The sequence below is a fragment of the Nipponia nippon genome, unplaced genomic scaffold (assembly GCF_047370975.1).
Source record: "Nipponia nippon isolate SJK-2023a ecotype South Korea unplaced genomic scaffold, ASM4737097v1 scaffold_18, whole genome shotgun sequence".
Lineage (NCBI taxonomy): Eukaryota > Metazoa > Chordata > Aves > Pelecaniformes > Threskiornithidae > Nipponia > Nipponia nippon.
In genome coordinates this window covers 4315637-4332895 of record NW_028262334.1, presented here as the reverse complement: position 1 = coordinate 4332895, position 17259 = coordinate 4315637, and the positions used below count along the sequence as shown (strand labels likewise).

General features: G+C 48.2%; 1 protein-coding gene across 2 annotated transcripts in view; it reads left to right on the top strand.

Moving 5' to 3' along the window:
* The window catches only part of LOC148056069 (uncharacterized), a 54395-nt gene that overhangs the window by 32139 nt on the left and 4997 nt on the right, over nucleotides 1-17259 (top strand). For both annotated transcript variants that reach the window (XR_015704015.1, XM_087754319.1), the window contains 2 exons: nucleotides 12794-12870; nucleotides 15841-15988. Coding sequence is in view for 1 of the 2 variants with exons in the window: in XM_087754319.1 (XP_087610445.1) it covers nucleotides 12794-12870; nucleotides 15841-15925 (162 nt within the window). In the remaining variant the exon portion in view is untranslated. The remainder of the gene's footprint in view (nucleotides 1-12793; nucleotides 12871-15840; nucleotides 15989-17259) is intronic.

Genomic DNA, 17259 nt, shown 5'->3' with positions numbered 1-17259 from the left:
GAGATAAAGAAAAAGGTGCATCCTCTTAAGGCTGAGTTACCCAAGTCAGACAATATATTAGATTATTTATACTGTGGTCTGCTAGCTTTGAAAGCCTTCCAGGTGCTGTAACACTCTACTGTTGAGGTCAGTACCATAGGCACCTTTCTTTGTAATTTCCTTTGTCATTAGTGATTTTTAAGGAATGCGTTATCCTTTAGAGATGAGGTCTGAAAGCAATTTTGGAGACAGGAATGCTGTTTGTTACCCCCGTGCCAGTTATATTTGTTTACTTTTGAATGAATCAACTGGTATTCAGTGCTGTCACACCTGGGTGACTTTCAAAACAGTTTTGTGTAAGCGACGGACTGCCCACACTCAACGCAGTCTAGTAATTTTGCATCTGCAAACACCGTTGTTTGATTTGTAAAGTACCTGAGTTTACAACTGAATTGCTACAGTCTGTCTGTAAAAATTTCCCATGATGGACATTTCCCATTTCCCTAGGTAGCCCATCCCAGGGTTTTCTATTTACTTGGCTTTTCCTACAGTTCTGTCTAAAATTTTCTTGCTATAAATTAAGCTGATTTCTTCTTGCCCTTCCCAAGGTTCTGGAGAACAGTTGCTATCCCTTTTGCAAATATTGGAAAATCATTGTCACGTTCCCCTCATTCTTCTCGCTTCTAGGCTAAACAAATTCACTTCCTTCCACCTTTCCTTACAGGTCATGTTTTCAAAACCTCTTTATCATTCATTTTATTCTCTTTGCACACACTCCAGTTAGTCTATTATCTTCCTTAAAATGAGCTACCCCAAACTGAGTGGATGGAGTCTCCCACTACAGGACACATCTTTTCTGAACGCTTACCAACTCCATGACACGCCGTTTAGAGCCTATGCAGCCAGACAAAGCATTCCCAAAATTATTTGCTTTTCCAGCTCTCTCTTCTGTGGTGATATTCAGGCCAAATCTTAGGGCACCGTTAGATGGGCTCTTTGTCTTCAGTTCAGAGTCCCTCCCCAGAGTCTCAGTAAGGGGTAGTGCAAGTGCTCTTGGTTTAGTTTTCACAAAGCAAATCAGCATGGCTGAAACCAAAACAAAAAAGGACATGTGTCTTAGTCCCTCTCTCTCTGCCCAAGTTCCCCCATTTGTGGAAAAAAAATAAAAGGAGGGAGAAAACTATATCCTGGACATACTAAACAGCCCCATACCTGCCTCATAAGATCTTACATCCCTTCAAAATATTTGCTTAATCTCCCAGTATCTTGGCAGGGTACGTGGGTATTAGCGCTCGCAGGTGTTCTTATCCACTGATCTCAAAATACTCTCCTCCTTGTTTTAAACATGGGGAGAACCGAAGTGTTTGGAGGCTCAGTTTTCATAGGCAACAAAGATTCCCTGCTCCATTTAAAGTCAGTGGAAAATGTAAGTTGCAAGCCAACTGGAGAACTGGGCTTTAAGTGACATGCTGAGGTCCCCTCGAAAGTCAATACCACAGCCAGGAGTCAGAGCCCAGGTTTCCTGAGCCTGTCTGGAGTCCGATGAGCAGAACCAGGCTGCCTCCCCCTCAGTCGTATAGACATACCTAGCGCAGCCACGCGGTCAAACCCATGCTGTAACTCCCCACGTAAAACCTACTTGGTCATGGCAAGCATCACGGCGTTCTGGAGAAGAGTCGGGTTGATCACAACTTGCTCACGAACTAGAAATCTTCTTGTTCGTCTAGTATTTGGTTGCAAGTTGCATAGCTGAAAAGCCTGTTAAAGAGAACAAATAGCACCTGTGCCAAGCCCTGCCGTACTCCAGCAGTAAAAGATATTAATAGTTTCCAGCTCTGTATTTTGCAGGTTGGCTTGCCAAAGCTCACCTGCTCTCTGTGAAACGGGGGGCTGCTCAGTGCTGGTCGCTGAACAAAAGGCCGGTCTGTAAAAGACAAATCTGGGGGAATTTTTTAAATTCCAAAAACAGACAGGGGGGAAAAATGTGCCAGCAAGATGGATCTCATTTCATTTCCCAAATCCCTCTGGTTTCCAGAGTTCATTCTTTGCTCTTAATGTTTCATGCTATGGCTTATTTTAGTCTCCTTAGTGGAAAGTTTAAAACATTTACTTAAAGGCAAAGCTTCAGCTGGCATAAACTGTCACAGCTCCCTTGGCTTCAGTTGCCTTCAACAGAGGAGCTGCCCTTTAGCATTTAAATTGCTTATTAGAAAGTGGAAAACTGTGTTTCTTGAAATCATCTGCAAAGACTAAGGAGAATGGAGTATAAAGGAAGGGGCCACAATATGGATTTCAGCTGAGAAACAATCTTTCCACGTGGACAGGTGCAAATACGGAGCACTCCTGGCACGCACAACTCTTCAAGTCTTTCCTCAGATCCCGCTCCAAAGCGGCTGCCAGTGCCTCCCCCACTGGCAGCCCTGGGGGGCTGGTGGTGCCGTATCTGCTGGGCAGAAGGAATGGAGGCTGCAAGCATCTCTTGTGGGACAGTACAGGCTGCTGGGCACCAGCGGTCTGGAGCCCTAGAGCCATGTTAAATCACTACAGAATCAATCACAGAATGCTCTGGGATGGAAGGGACCTTTAAAGGCCATCTAGTCCAACCCCCTGCAATTGGCAGGGACATCGTCAACCAGATCAGGTTGCTCAGAGCCCCATCCAGCCTGGCCTTGAATGTTTCCAAAGATGGGATATCTACCACCTCTCTGGGCAACCCGCTCCAGTGTTTCGCGAGCCTCATCGTGAAAAATTTTTTCCTTGTGTTTAGTCTAAATCTACCCGCCTTTAGTTTAAAACCATTACCCCTTGCCCAAATGGTGCTCCTTTGTGCCAGGGAGATGTGTGCAGAAGCACCAAAGGGGTTCTAATAAATGTTTTCCAAACTGTTGGTTAATTGGCAAAAGGTCTGACTTGGAACACATGAACCCACTTGCTACAGCCTCCAGGCCAACCTGGAAAGTTGCTGTTTCAGCCGAATGGCTGGGATAGAGGCTCCCTCTTACACCTGGCAACTGCCAATGCCCCACCCAGGAGTCATCGCACCTCCAAACTCCATCCACGCTGGCCCATTTTGCAGCAGCACAGTACTGCCGTCGCTGTCTAGCTCCCCACCCATCTCCGTGCTCCGTTTCCTGCCGTGCAGCGTTGTTTTCTTTGCCTTCAGAGAAACTTCTCATTAGTGCATGGCAGAGTGGTTCAGGCACAAAAGCCTGTCTCAAAAGTATCGGTGAGCCCTAATGAGCGAGTCCCTCTTCCTCCTCTCTTGCTTTCAGCATCCGATTCAGCTCTCAGGCTGCAGAGCTCCTGCTCAAGCACAGCTCAGCTCCCCACTCCTGCATCGTCTCTCCCTGCTGTAGCGCAGCCCTGGCAATCATGCAGGGTAAAAAAATACTGTCACAGTTGCCATTCAGCTCAGTGCTTTTACAGGGAACATCTGCAAGCTCTTCTTTTTGTTCAGCACATCCTAAAGGAAAAAAAAGAAAAATCAGCAAAGGTGCAGTATGTTTTTCTTTACTGTCAAGTTTAACAAACAACAGCCATCTGAGCTTCCACCATTTTATGATGTTGGTTTCCTGCACTGGTCCCTCTGTCTTGTGCATCCTGACTTAAATTGAACGAACCTCACTGACTCTGCAGTAAATCACGTCAGCAGGACTATTCCAGATCGACACCAGCCTGACTAAGACCAGAGGAGACCGCCAAAGCCCAAAGGATGGGAGCAGTTATTTTGCCAGCACCCTGGCTGGATTTGTGTCTCTGTAGGAATGCATACACTTCCTTTTGCTTTTGCAATGGCACCAGCGTGTTGACGAACTGCAGCACTGCTATTTATCCCTTAATTACTCCCATGACTCACATTAAATAACAATTTTCCATAGAAACAAACACAAGCAGAGCTGACACCACTCGAACTGCCTTTATTCTGAAACACATTCTGTACTTTGGGTTTCGAGGGTGGCAACTCTGGAGGCTGCTTCACGTTCCTGGTGCCGAGGTTTGCGAGTCAGAGGAATGAGACTCACTGGGCACTTGCTTGCTCCGGGATGGGGAGGAAGGGTTACAGCCACTGGACTACAGCCCGCGCGGGGCTGAGGACCACTCAGCACGCTGTGATTTCGGGGGAGATGGACACTAAGCATAGCTCAGGACAGGGCTGTGCCTGTCCACGGTAGTTCCTGGGTGTTCTTAGGACATGTTCATCTGCTAATGTTCTTGCCGGGATGCTCCCTCTCTTTGATTTACCCATGGGCATCTGAACCTGGGCTGCTGCTCTGTGTTTTTACTTGTCTCAAGAGGCTCGATCAGGGAGAGCAACATGAGTGCAATCCCTGGATCTTATCTGGGGATATTCGTCCTGTTCCGTGCGTCGTATTAATTACAGGTGCCACCGTTGGGTGGGATCATCCCTGGCTGAGTCAGTTGTTTAAAATAACTAATGAAATAATTAGCTGGCAGATCTCAACTGCGTCCTTTGGGCCAGCCTGGCATCGGTTCTTATGTGGGGTCCTCATGGACTTCAGATCCTCTGAAGCTCTTTCCCTGTGCTTGACCCTTGGAAAGCAGTATGCATACTGGAGACTGGATGGTCAGGACCTGCCTGTCTTGCCTTGGAAGCAGATTTGTCAAAAATCACCCTAGTTTTGTTCATCTGTGGAGCCGAGAGAAACAGGACAGAGCCAAAGCTGTTTGTCTGATTTCTCTACTTGCAGCTGCCATTATTTATAGCAATTAGATGCCCCTGGTGATGGTGTCCCAGTGCCTCCCCCTCCTGCAGGGCAGGAGCAGGGATTCCTCATTCCTCAGAGCTGTATGTCTACCCTAAAATCATCCCACGAAGGGAGCCCTTCCCAGGGCTTTGCAACAGGCAGTGCACCCGTGGCAAGGTGAATACGTCCACATTGCAGGCTATTGCCTAGCCTCCCCGTAGCCTAAGAGGAAGGAAAACAGCCATGCGCTATCTCTTCCCAAGGCAGAGAACTGTAATGTCCAATGCAGATGTAGATATGGGAGTGCTCAGAGCCCCCAGCCAGGAAACAGGGCCCCTTTACAAAGGCTGCTACACACAGTCATCCAAAACAGACCATTCCTGCTCCAAAATGCTCCTAGCATCATGGAAAAGGCAAGGGTGAGCAGGTGGATGGAGAGAGGAGGGATGCAGAGGCACAGGGTGATGAGAGCAGCAGCACTGTCGCAGCACCCAGGGCTAGGAGGTTGCCAGAGGCACCTGCTTTTCCTTGCTCTGGGTTTTGCTTCACGTGCTGGGGAAAGCAGGGCATGATGGAGCCCTGGAAAGCTCGAGTGAGGCCAGCTCCAGACAGACAGCATGATGCTTTTGCCACTGTATGTTTTAAGAGATTGTATGATTTGATGTAGAGTCTGTTAGGGCTGGCTGGTAACTTGCTTACACTTTGTCTGTGCAGATAAAGGTGCCTCCATATTATACTTCTGTGCTCCCCACACACCCCCTTTAACTTTGCAAAGTGTGGTTTTTAAAAAAAAAAATTAAAAATGCAACTTTGGCTGTGCAGCCTTCCCAGGAAATGCTTATAGAAACTGCCTGCACAGGCAACCTCTACAGAGGGAAGATGGGGGAGGGAGGTGAAGCCAAGCAGACCTGGATTCTTCTCTGCAGACAGAGAGACCTTGTGCAGCTTCTTCCCCTCCAGTTCCTCGGGGCTGTCGGCTGTCTCTTCGTTTTGCTTCCCAGGCCCCACACATTACAACCGTCGTTCATGAGGGCTTGTCAGGCTCCCACCATGCCAGAGTCCCGTCAAGGCTCTTTCCCTCTGAAGAAGAAGCTTGTAAGGGCTCAGTAGCCATGACTGAAGCCAGATTTTCAAAAGGGGCCAGCACTCAATAAACCGCTGGGCTTTTCTGAAAGTCTGGCTCTGAGGAAAGCCTTTATTTTCTTTTTTTTTTGTCCCTACGCATTGGAGTTGAACTAGGACCGAATCAGTAATATAAACATTAGGCTGAATAGCTGAATGTCTCTTCCCTAGAGGACTTCTCTCTTTGTCTGCCTTCTTTATCTCCGCCAAGGTGCTGATAACCAACGTGCGCCTCGTGGAACACACAGCAGGACTCCCATGGGACTGACAGAGCCCTGTTGTATGGGGATTTTCAGCCCAGGCTGCAGAAAGGGCTGGGAAGGAGAGAGTTGGAAACAAGCCTTCCCTGGCAGAGAGAGGGATGGAGCAATCAAACGGTTCTTCCAGCAAGCAGGGCTGTATTTAGGCAGTGCAAGTCCCTGCTTTGTGTCTAAACACCTGAAGCTTCCAGGCATGAGGCCAGGATTTCAACTTCTCCTTACATAAGGGTGTTTTTCATCCAGTCAGGGAGACAGAGTAAGGTGTATCAGCTCACCGAATGTAAGGAGAGCTACTGATGTGAGCAGGGAGTGGGACTTGTGCCTTTTCCCTTTCCCCAGTCCCTTTTGAATCAACTTGGAATGATGGCACCTGAGAAGCACCCACCAGAAAGGGCCCAGGGCAGGAGCAGACAGGAAAGGAGAGATGCCAGCTAGGGCCACGGTGCCCATCACCTCCTTTCTGTCCCACACGTGACTCCTGTTCACGATGGGACAGCCCCTGTTCGACTGACCACGGCACAGGGTCATGGAGGCTGTGCCCATGGGTGCAGGGATCCATGCAGGTACAGCAGGATCAGTGCAGCGAGAAAGGACGAACAGAAGCAAAGGAACTAAAAAAAAACCCCAGTGTCTCCCCTCATGAAAACCTTCCCAATTCCTGTGTCCTGCCACAGGGTTATCGCCTTGACTTGCCTCACACATTTGCCAGCAGCAGATTCTGCTTTCAACAAGTGACTTTAAAATATTTACCATTTTTTGAAGCGAGAAAGCAGAGAGAGAGGGCTCCCTTGTTCATTCTCCTTCTCCAGGTTTAAGAGAGGACTTACTTTGTCTGAGATGTGAAGCGCCTTCACACCTCTACTTAACTGGACTATTTAGCTCGAACAGTCAGACTGCAGTCTCCCTTGTACCAGGAGGTGGCTCTGCCCAAGGCCCTTGTTCTCCCCGATGCAGAAACATCCACTAAATAACATCTGCCGAGGTTTTCTTTTCCCTAGAGGTTGGTCTGGGGTGACACCAGCAAGTGGCTTGTGTTTTCACAGGTAGGGGCTCCACTCCTGTTCCAGAAAAAGAGCTTAATTTCCTCTTGCATTTCTCCTGAATCAGGGACATCTCTTGAGCCCAGCAGCTTCAAAGACACGTCCCCCACACTCTATCATAACAACATTTAGAAAGCAGTTTGAATTTCTTCCAGCTGGCCTCATGTTACAGAGATCCCTATCAGCACCCGGGAGGAAAGAATTAGCAAGAAAAACAAGCGTCTCTTTAAACTTCAGAAAGAAAAAGAAAATGCAAAGAAAAAGGCCATGTAAAAAGCATAGATTCAGCCCAGTGACGTCCGAACAATGTGCTCTTTTCCTAGGGTTGTTTGAGGTAGAAAGGAGCCTAATGATTGGATTTTCTTGTGTCAGCTGGAGACTTTGAATGGCAGGATTTTATTGAAGCCAGATGCATTTGCACAGGTACTGTCGATACGACCTCCCTCCCAGCCATCGGAAATGAGCACCTAATGTGAGCGTTAACGCAGGCAGGAGCGTGTGCCTGTGGAAGCAGGGAGTCACCAGAGCAGACAAGCCAACACACATGGAGTTTCAAAGGCATCTGCTTGGCTCTTCACGCCAAACTCCTTTCATGCCTCCCCAAGGGACTTCTTGTGACTCTCTCCTCCCCCAGCAAAGCACCACAGTTGCAGACTTTTCCCTTTTACCAGGAGATCAAGCAGTTGGGCTCAGGGTAAGCAGTGGGAAAGCCTGGAACAGGCAGCTCCCTTAGTAGCAGAGAGCTTCCCACACCCAAGGCGCTCCCCAGATCTCAGCCAGTCGTGTTTGTTGTGGTTATTGCTGAGATGCCTCCTCTTGTGTAGCTGTCCCGCACCCCAGCCCAAGCCCTGCAGCCATCCTCGGCATCTTTCCTTTGGTACACAGACTGACTTGCTGACATGTGAACAACTCCTTTTAAAGAACAGATACCCTCCGTTTCAAAGAGCAAAGTCCCTCGGGCAGCTGGGGAAAACTGGCAGAGGACACAGACTGAATTTGTTTTTGCTTTGCACTCCCTGTGGTTCTTTGCACGAAGAAGCCAGTGGCATGAGATGGGGCTTGGGGACCAGAAGTTGGTGCCTTTGCATGTTAGAAACCATTTCCGTTAGCAAGCCTGACAAGCACTGTCTCTGTTTCTGTATTTGTGATCCCCACAGTGCTATTTTTCTGCCTTTCCCAATACTTTCTCTTCTTCCCTACTCAGTCTGCTGATGGGCCCAGCCTCTTAGCTGGCTCTCTTCAAAGGAGGGCATTATGTTATGCCATCACTTCTCATACTGTTCTTTTCTCCAGCACATTTCCATTATGATTGGAAGAAAGTCTGGCAGCCTTCACCTCTGCTCTTTGATGACCTTTGGTTGGTTATCAAGCTATTACTCATAATTTAATTGTCTTCACTTGCTCTATCTAAGTAAAAAGATGGATAGATACATAGATATAAGGATGAAGCGGGGGGGACACAGACAATTTGTGGTAATTACTGGCCCAAGTTGAGTTGGAAGGGGTGGGAAATTGCATCGAGCTGCACCAATTTACACCTTCCAAGATACTGACTTGCTCTGACAGTGAAACATTTCTCACTACCAGAACTCAGTCTATTGTCTGCTGGGCTTTAGTGTGCAGTTAAAGGAAAATTCACAAGATGTAATTAAAGCAAAACTTACAGATAGATGTTTCGGCTTCCAAGAGTCAAAAAAAGTGAACTTGAGCCTATGTAACTTCAGGGACAAACCTAACCTTCCCCTCTTGCTGAGAAGATTCACATAGCAACAGTGAATGGGGCTTTCTTCAATTTGCTTTATCCTGTGTGTATTTAAGATAACCCTTTTTTTCCAGAATTTCATTTAGCTACTCATACTACAAACACAAGGACAGATGGTCACCAGATCAAACTTAATCAGCATTCTGTATGCTGGATTTTGAGCTTAGAAATTCATCTGGTTCTAGTAAAACATAGTCTGAAACCTGCCTGATGTCTAACTCAACCACAGAATTGTATTACATTTCTAAGCCTCCCCATCCTCATGAGAGATTGAGAAGGGAACCATCGGGCATTTTTTAAAAGGGGTTGATTAGGAGTTTATTTATCAGGGATCAAAATCTGCTCTGTTACTGGTGTCTCACTGGAGAACAGCATTTTTAATGTAGGACTGCCGCCCAGTCTTACCCATTTGTTTCTTCTTGAAGTTCACCACAGGGCTGAATCCAGCCCTGGAGTAAGAGGATGCAGTTTTGTTTACATCCCCTTACACCACGCTGAATTCAAGGTCTAGACCTTGGCGGCGCACCCTCAGTCAAGGCAATTTGAACTATTTTCCCATGGCTTCTTTTCATTCCTCTTCTCATCAGGCTCTTCCCTTTTCTGCCTCTCCTTGCTGTTAGTTGTTAGCCTAGCAGGGCTGAACTCCACGCCAGTGCCTGCATCCCCAGGAGCTGACGTTACACAGACAGGACAAGCAACCAGCTCCCCCAGGGCCGAGGACCACAGAGGAGGGCTTTCAGGCTTTATCAGCCTTTTAGGCTTCTACATGCCCATGAGCACACAGGTATCCAGGAGCATCAAAAGCCATAGCAAAGCCTCCTTTTCCTTAAGTGAAGACAAGGTTTCACCCTGTGTCCTTAAATCCTCTGCCCTTCAACCTGGTGTGGTGATCTTTTAGCCCTCTTCAAAAACACTCAGCTATTTTATCCCTCCTGCCACAGTCTGTTAGAGATGTGTATGCCACTGCATCGAACTTTGCTGCCTTTATTTGCATAACTGTGGCATGGGGCTGACTGGCTAGAAACCAAAACCCACTCCAAATGGCACAGAGGCGACAGCCATCTGTGTCTTTTTCACATTTGGTTTCATTGTTTTAGGATCAAATCCAACCGCTGCAACCTACAGTAACTCTAGACTTTTCAGAGCTTGGAGCTTTCCATATAGCACGGTCTGTGGTTTCACTGTGGAGAAGCAAACCTGGAAAAAAAACTTGTTGGACTGGATCAGAAGTATTTTAGTTAGTGCAGCAGGAGCTGCCCGTGGTGAAAATAGCACTCCCGGAGAATGAATGAACGGAGTGGTGTTTCATTCTGTGCACGGTAGACAATTTAATCCTAACTCGGCATTATGGTTGCACTGGGCAGTTTGCTCTTGAGATGTATTTCCATTGCCACGTAATAAATATAAATGCTCTTATGAGATACTTATGGATGGAAGGCATCTAGTGGTTGCTAAAGGTTATTCTGATGATGCATATTCAGAGCCCTCCTGTTTGGCATTAATTAGCACAATGTACTATTTTGCAATTTCCCAGCACAGACACATCCAGATTCCTGCTAGGAATTGGAAGTGGCATCACCCGCCACCCACTCCTCCACCCAAGCCAGACAGCACTGAGACAGTCTCTCCCTCACATGCAGCTTGTGTATCCCCCACAACCCCATGGCAGGGGCGTGCAGGGGTTTGGAGGATGCAGGGGTTTTTTGCATTACAAAAGCAAGCCATTTCTATCAGGCCTGAGGCTGGGATCATCATGAAGGTCTCTCCCATGGGTCCCAAAAGCCCAGTGCCATTAGCTGGGGGCAATCAGAAGCTCTTGATTCGGCATGTGGGCTGGTGTATTGCTGATGTCCAGGTTGAGGATTGCAGGTTGCAGGAAGCTGATGCCTACAAGAGCTCCAGCCCCTAAGGGACTGATGGGAGCTTGTGACCCACACACTGATTTGAACTGGTCATGTCACAGCACTGGGAGGAACTGGTGTAAACCATTCCCTTATGTGTTTACCATTTCTCTGGGCTTGGTTGCTCCAAGCCTACTACAGCTGCTTCCTAATGCAATACTAAGGAAAATGCATAGGAGATACTATGGGGGCTGGATTCTGCCCTTGCTACAGGCCAAGAGAGAAGGGGATACTTGCACTTTTTCTGCCTATTTTATCCCTGTTAGGTGTCTGAAAAGCATTTGCTACCAGCCCCCAGCTGCAGAGATAATTAAATGCTGTACCAACCAAACTGCCAAAAGCTGAAAACTTGTGTGTTTCAATGATATTGCGTGGAACATAACTTAACATAGCTAAGCAGATCCTGTAATTAGGAAAGTACCAACTTACACTCGTCTCCTCCTTCTGCTTAGGCATCCCACCATGGGTAGGTTGCCCTGCTGTTCGTGGCTTCCGAGTTCCTTGCACTGGGCTGAGAGTGCTTTTTCCACTCTCTTTGGTGCACCGCTATTTTGTGTCCTCAATGCAAAGGCTCTTTTTTTCTTTTTTCTTGTTAGTGGTTATATCTTGCCTCATGTAAGGACCATCGGCCTCTGAGCTCTAATGCTGGAGCTGTTTCTTCTGCGTTAATCTCTTACACAATAGCCATCCTCTCGAGCAGGCTGCATGGTGTGAAGTAGGTCCTTTCCCGTGACTAATTAATAGTTGGGACAGCGTGCAGCACTGATGGGGCACGGTTGGAGTCCTGCAGCTGTAACCCATTGCATCCACCACAGGGGACAGCCACCGCTGGAGCCTGCCTCCAGCATCACCGTCCCCACGGCATCGAAGCTCCACTGCAACTCAGCCTTTCCCAGCACCGTGTTTCATGCACACTCTCCCCAGTGCTGTAGCAGGCAGGCTTATATGCACCAGTTAATTTTCTTTTTTACACCTCCAGCCTCCCTCCAGATAAATTTATTTTTTTAACTCAGAAATACATTTGCTGCAAGTCAGATGCCAACAGCTCCCAGTGCCAAGAAGATGCAGTGCTCCTTCTGCTTGGTCTGTTTTCCTGTGAACTTTATCAGTTTTTGCTTGTTTCTCTGTGACCTTTGGAGCCCATTCAAAGTCATCTGCCTTTTGCTTTGATTTAATTTCAGTCCAGTGCATGTTGCCAGCTGATGTGTTGCCTGTTTTTACACATCGCCAGCAAATCACCACCTTTTCATATTGTTTAGACAGTCATCAAATCTAGGCTTGCCAGCTCTTTTTGTTAATGGGCTAGGAGGGATTGTTACATCTAGCTGATGTGAGCAGAAAGGGACCAGAAAGCTGCTTAATTCCAGCTAACAGATCTTGAAGGCCTAATGTAGGACTTTCATGGCCGGAGCAGGGTCTGGCCTATGTTGTGGACCCAAGGTCCGCCTGTATGTCTGCTGTACCTCATTTTTCCGCTGATTCGCAGGGCACTTCAGCTACCACAAGCACTGGCTCCACTGTGCTGGAAATGTTTCCCTCAAGTTGTTGTGCCAGAGATTTGGCTTGTGCTAGTTCTGGGATGGAGACAGTTTTTATTGTAGAGGCGGGTGGGACCTCCTGGGTCCTGTCCTACAGCTGGCCCCAGTTACAGGTAGCCTGGGATCAATGGGAGGTGAAGGAGCCTGGTGGCTTGTAGCTCTGGTTATTCCTGCAATGTTAGCAAGAGCTGGGGTGGACGTGGGAGCCCCAGGTGAGGCGCAGAGTCCTCAGGCCATGTTCAGGCTCAGCCCCAGCACCATGCAGCCCACAAAGTCCTGCTTCCACACCTGGAAGGCTCCACGTTTTTCATGTATTCCTCAGGAGAGCTATATTGAGGCCCATTTGTGGTGAAAGGCAGGAGTACTTTCTCCACGACTTCTGTATGTTTTTCTGCACACCTGCCTGTGTTGCCTTTACAGCTCCAGGTATTGTGCTTGATGGCTCGTCTAAGACCAAGATTTCCTTTTATTTCCCTCCAATACAGAGGACAGTCAGAAGGGGAAGGCATAGCACAGTTGACCAAAACGCAGACTCATCCCACTCCATCATTCAGGACCTGAGGTATGTATTTATTTCTTGAAGCACAGACATGATGTACATAGCTTTAAACTATGCTGACTGCATTTTCTCTGTATGGGTGCCCAAGTCCCTAAAGATGATTTAAAGAGATAAACGCTTACTGGTTAGATGTAACTGTGATGATTTTACATAGCGAGATGGGTGTAGCATTTTCAAAGGTGGCCTGCACACTTCTTGGGCTCTCCACAGAGATTTAACTTTTATTCTTTCTCCGTTTGTTGGTTCCCTTCCCATAAATCACCAGAAGGCAAACACGTGGATGTTCCACTTGAGATGAGGAAAGCCAGTAGCGACCCTTAAACGAAAAGCAGCCCACGATTAAAAAACATTAGTGTAAACAAAACCAGCCTTTTCAAGTGCCCTTCTCCCCAGAGGCATGCCCTGCCAATGCTAACAAACAGGGCTGGCCTGAAAAAGAAAAGCGGGAGCAGCACATTTACAGGTAGAGGCTCAGGTCAGTGCAAAGCCAAGTACAATCAGATCTGGTCCTGCAAACATCACAGGTAAGTCCAGCCCCCGAGGGAAGTGGGGCAGTTTGTAGGCTTAGCCATTTGCAGGCTGAGGGCCTTATTTTGCTGTCCTGCATTCAAGCCTTGCAGTATAAAGATTGGCACAGGGTTGTGGGCCACGTGTGGCAGACAGGCTCCTCGAAGAGGGCTAAACTGCACTGGGCACCCAAGAACCCAGGGTGCCTCTCACCCTGCCGATCCACTGCCACAAAACTGCTCCCAACCTATGTGTTAGCAACAGTGGGGCTGTGGGCTCCAACCCTGGCTTGCTCTGCATGGCTCAGCCCCTCCCGGGCTGCACAGCCAAATTCTGGGGGAACTTTAATGTTCCTCCAGGCCATCAGAGCAGCCAAACAGGCTGCAGAGGTCAGGGATTAGTCCTGGCTTGGCTTCGATATGCTCTCTTGAGCGCTTTCTGAATCTCAGATGCACTGTGTCTGCAGTTATGCATCTGATCCAGATTGAAGCTCATTTGCTTGCCCAGCCTTGCAACAGAGAGCTCAGTTCGAGCTTGGTGACTTAATGTTTGCCAAGGTTTTGCATTCTGCACTGAAATCTATGCTGCTACCATCACCCACGGTGCCAAGTCAGCCCACACATCCTCCCGCCACCCATGGAGTCATGCACTCCGAAGCAAAGCCTGGTAATACCACATCTGGGGGGGTTACGAACCCCAGAGAGGACAGCTGCTTACACGTCCCAGGGACCCTGGCACAGCCAGCCTGCACAGTTTACAGTGTGTTGCAGGCACATCTCAAACTTCTCACGAAAGGCTAAGGAAAAAGGCACCACCAGAGCCCTGGGGCTAGGAAGCAGCCTGGGACAGGCCCATCTCTTGCTGTTCCAGTGCCCACGTGTGGCCAAGCCCTGAACCTTTTCCTCTTTTTGCTTTGTTGCATCCAAGTGCAGGGCAAACTCTTTGCAAAGAAAGCAAGTGTCCTCTGCTGGCTGCAAGCAAAAAATGCATGTAGTGATACCCTGGCTAGGGACAGCACTGGAGCAGGGATGTGTTCTGTGGAGTTTGTGACCCGACCCGACTTTGTTTTAAAGATGGACGATAAACCAACCGTGAAATGGAGCTACAAGCTGGTGGGACGAAGGAAGAGGGTCAGGGTCTCTGTGCCTTCAGGCTGCAGGTGCAGGGCAGGGTGCAGCCCTTCTCCCTCACAGCCCCACTGCTGGTGGGGGGAACCCCACATGGGTCCCCCAGTACAGCCCCGGTGAGGCCTGAGATGGTGGAGGCTGGAAAGGGGGAGCTGCAAAGAAGGGCAGGAGATCGGAGGTGCCCAAGGCACAGGAGCAGAGGAACTCTTCACCAGCACGAAGCACATTCTGGGCAGTGCCTGCAGAAAGGACATAAGAGCAGGGGCCAGAACCCAGCATGCATTTGTTCTCTGTGTTTCTGAAATAATCCCTCAGAGATCAACGGGGTTTCACATCTTTCCCCATCTGTTCTTAATCTGTTCACTTGACAGATGCCAAACCACCATACCCCGTACGGAAAAACACAAAACAAAACACAAAGCCTTGCATCTCCTCTGGTTTTATTCAGAAACGTTCCCCAGAGCCTGGCTCTGTTCATGCCCCAGGCGTGCGTGGAGGCCGAGGGATGAACCTGCACCGGGGACAGATCTGCTGTCAGCAGGGTTTTCACAGCAGGGCCCAGAGGAGGGGTGGCCAGGGCACAGACTGTATCTGATGGAGCAGCTTTGTGTTTATGCAAACCCGATGACTCAGGTTGGTGATCACCTGCTGCTGGCATCCCTCTGCTGCCAAGAAGCCTCGACCGACATCTCGGTCCTGTTGTACCGGGCGCTGCAGACTTGTGCAGCCAGAGACAGTCCCGGCCAGGCAGGGGGTGGGCAGAGGACGGGAACTGCCTTGCTAAAGGTCACAGAGCAGATAGGGCCAGAAGGGAAACCAGTACCCTGAGCCCCGCAAAGGCTCCAGTCAGTTGGTCAAGCAGCCTCTCATCCCAGTGTTAACTCAGAGTTCATCCCTGCAAAATCTGTTGAGGACATGAGCAACAGCACTTTAATGGTACCCATGAATACTTTATTTAAGGCTGAGACTCGGTGACTACAGCGCTGTCATTATCAGTGTCTGTACTGAAGCATCTCTGATAATAAATAATACAGGATAACTCCCAACATCTAAAATTATTCTATCCTAAGCTGTTCCCATCCTCATCCTATCGATCACAAGGTCTGAGTGTTTGCAACAGCTCATACAGTAAATGGACTTTAACGTTCTTCTTTCCAAATACTGAAACCGGCTCTTTTCAGGACACTACCATGTAATTTACAGCTCTACCACCATCTCCTTAATAGTTGCCAGGTTCTTTGGAGTCCTTTGAAAGCGAACACAATAAAAAGATATGAGCCGAGACTGACCACAAGTTTCATGTCTGTAGATTCCAACGTACCTTTTTTGGTCTTTTCAGCAAGCTAATGGAAACCAATTCTGTATCTTCAAGGCAAGATGATGAGGTTTTAGAGTTCCCCTGCCTAGTAACAACAGAGAATTGATACAGCTCTCCAGCAGCCAAACGCCAGCGCATCTCTATATCTCAGCTTCAGCATTAGCCTCAGGTAAGAGAGGGAAGGGAGAGATTTCCTCTTTGCATGTCATTTGCTTAATCAATCTGAAACACAGTCCTGCCAGGCTGAAAACAGGTTTGAAACAGTGACAGTTAAATACTCGTGCAATGTGTCCATTACCCCAAGAACAGGGTATTTATATAAGGTTTGGATGAGCAAAAAGCAAGGCTGGGAAAAGATTCAGCAGCTCTGACAGGAGAGGGAAAATGGGACTATCTTGGGCTGTTAACATCACAGCATGCCCTGCTCTGCTCAGACACTGCTTCACACCAGCCCAAGCCTATGTCAGTTTGATAAATGAAAACATCCTGTGCCTCCCCAGTTTGGCAAAAGTACGGTTTGGGGTGAAGGAGATCTCCTTTGCTTACTCTGTATGTTTTGCCAGTATCCCCCAACTCCCTGAAATGTCAAGAGAAAGATCAAGAGTGAAACGTAATCTCAGAGAGAAACACAATATTTTTTAAAATGTCCTCACAGCGGCAATCATAATAAAAATACAAACCTGAGGTTTGTAAAAATCTAGCAATAAAACCACAGACATCTTTACAACTCCCAGATACGCTCCCCGGCAGCGAGCACAAAAACCCTCCCAGATGCAAGAAGCAAAACTATAACTGGGGAACAGGCCTAATTGTTTTACAGCCTGCAAACAAAAAGGCCACACGTGACACCAATTCACAGGTCATTACCAGTCACCATCAGGGAGGATAAAACAAAATCCCTCCATTTTTCCTCACCTAGAGACCATGGAGCAGCTGAGTTGTATGGAGGTGGAATGCTATGCTTAGAGGCAAGCACGTGTTTTAGGTTCATAAAGCAAGCTCAGATCTTTGTGCTGTTTCCTGGTCGTTTAAAGCCCTTTTCTTTGCAAGCCAGATTATAGGCATCTGTACTTCCCTAGCTAACAGTAAGTGTGTTCTCTTCCATGGGAATAGAGATCTCTCTTAAAATGTGAGGCAGGCCCTCAGGCAATGTAGCTCAGCTTCCCAGTGTGCTCTGGCAGGTTAGTTAATATTTCCATGCTTTGAATCTCCCATTGGCAAAAGGAATCCTGTGTTTCTCTCGCTCTTTGTCCAACAGGTTTAAAGCTCTTCACGCGGGCGTTGCTTATTATGAGGAGGCAATGGAGGGCTGTGGCGGCAGAGGGCTGGTTGCGTGCAAGGTGATCAGACTCACCCGAGTACTGAGCAGGATTATAAAGCACAAAGCATGGTTGGCAGAGGACTTTCCGGACCCCCTGCAATCATTTAGCCGAGTACTTT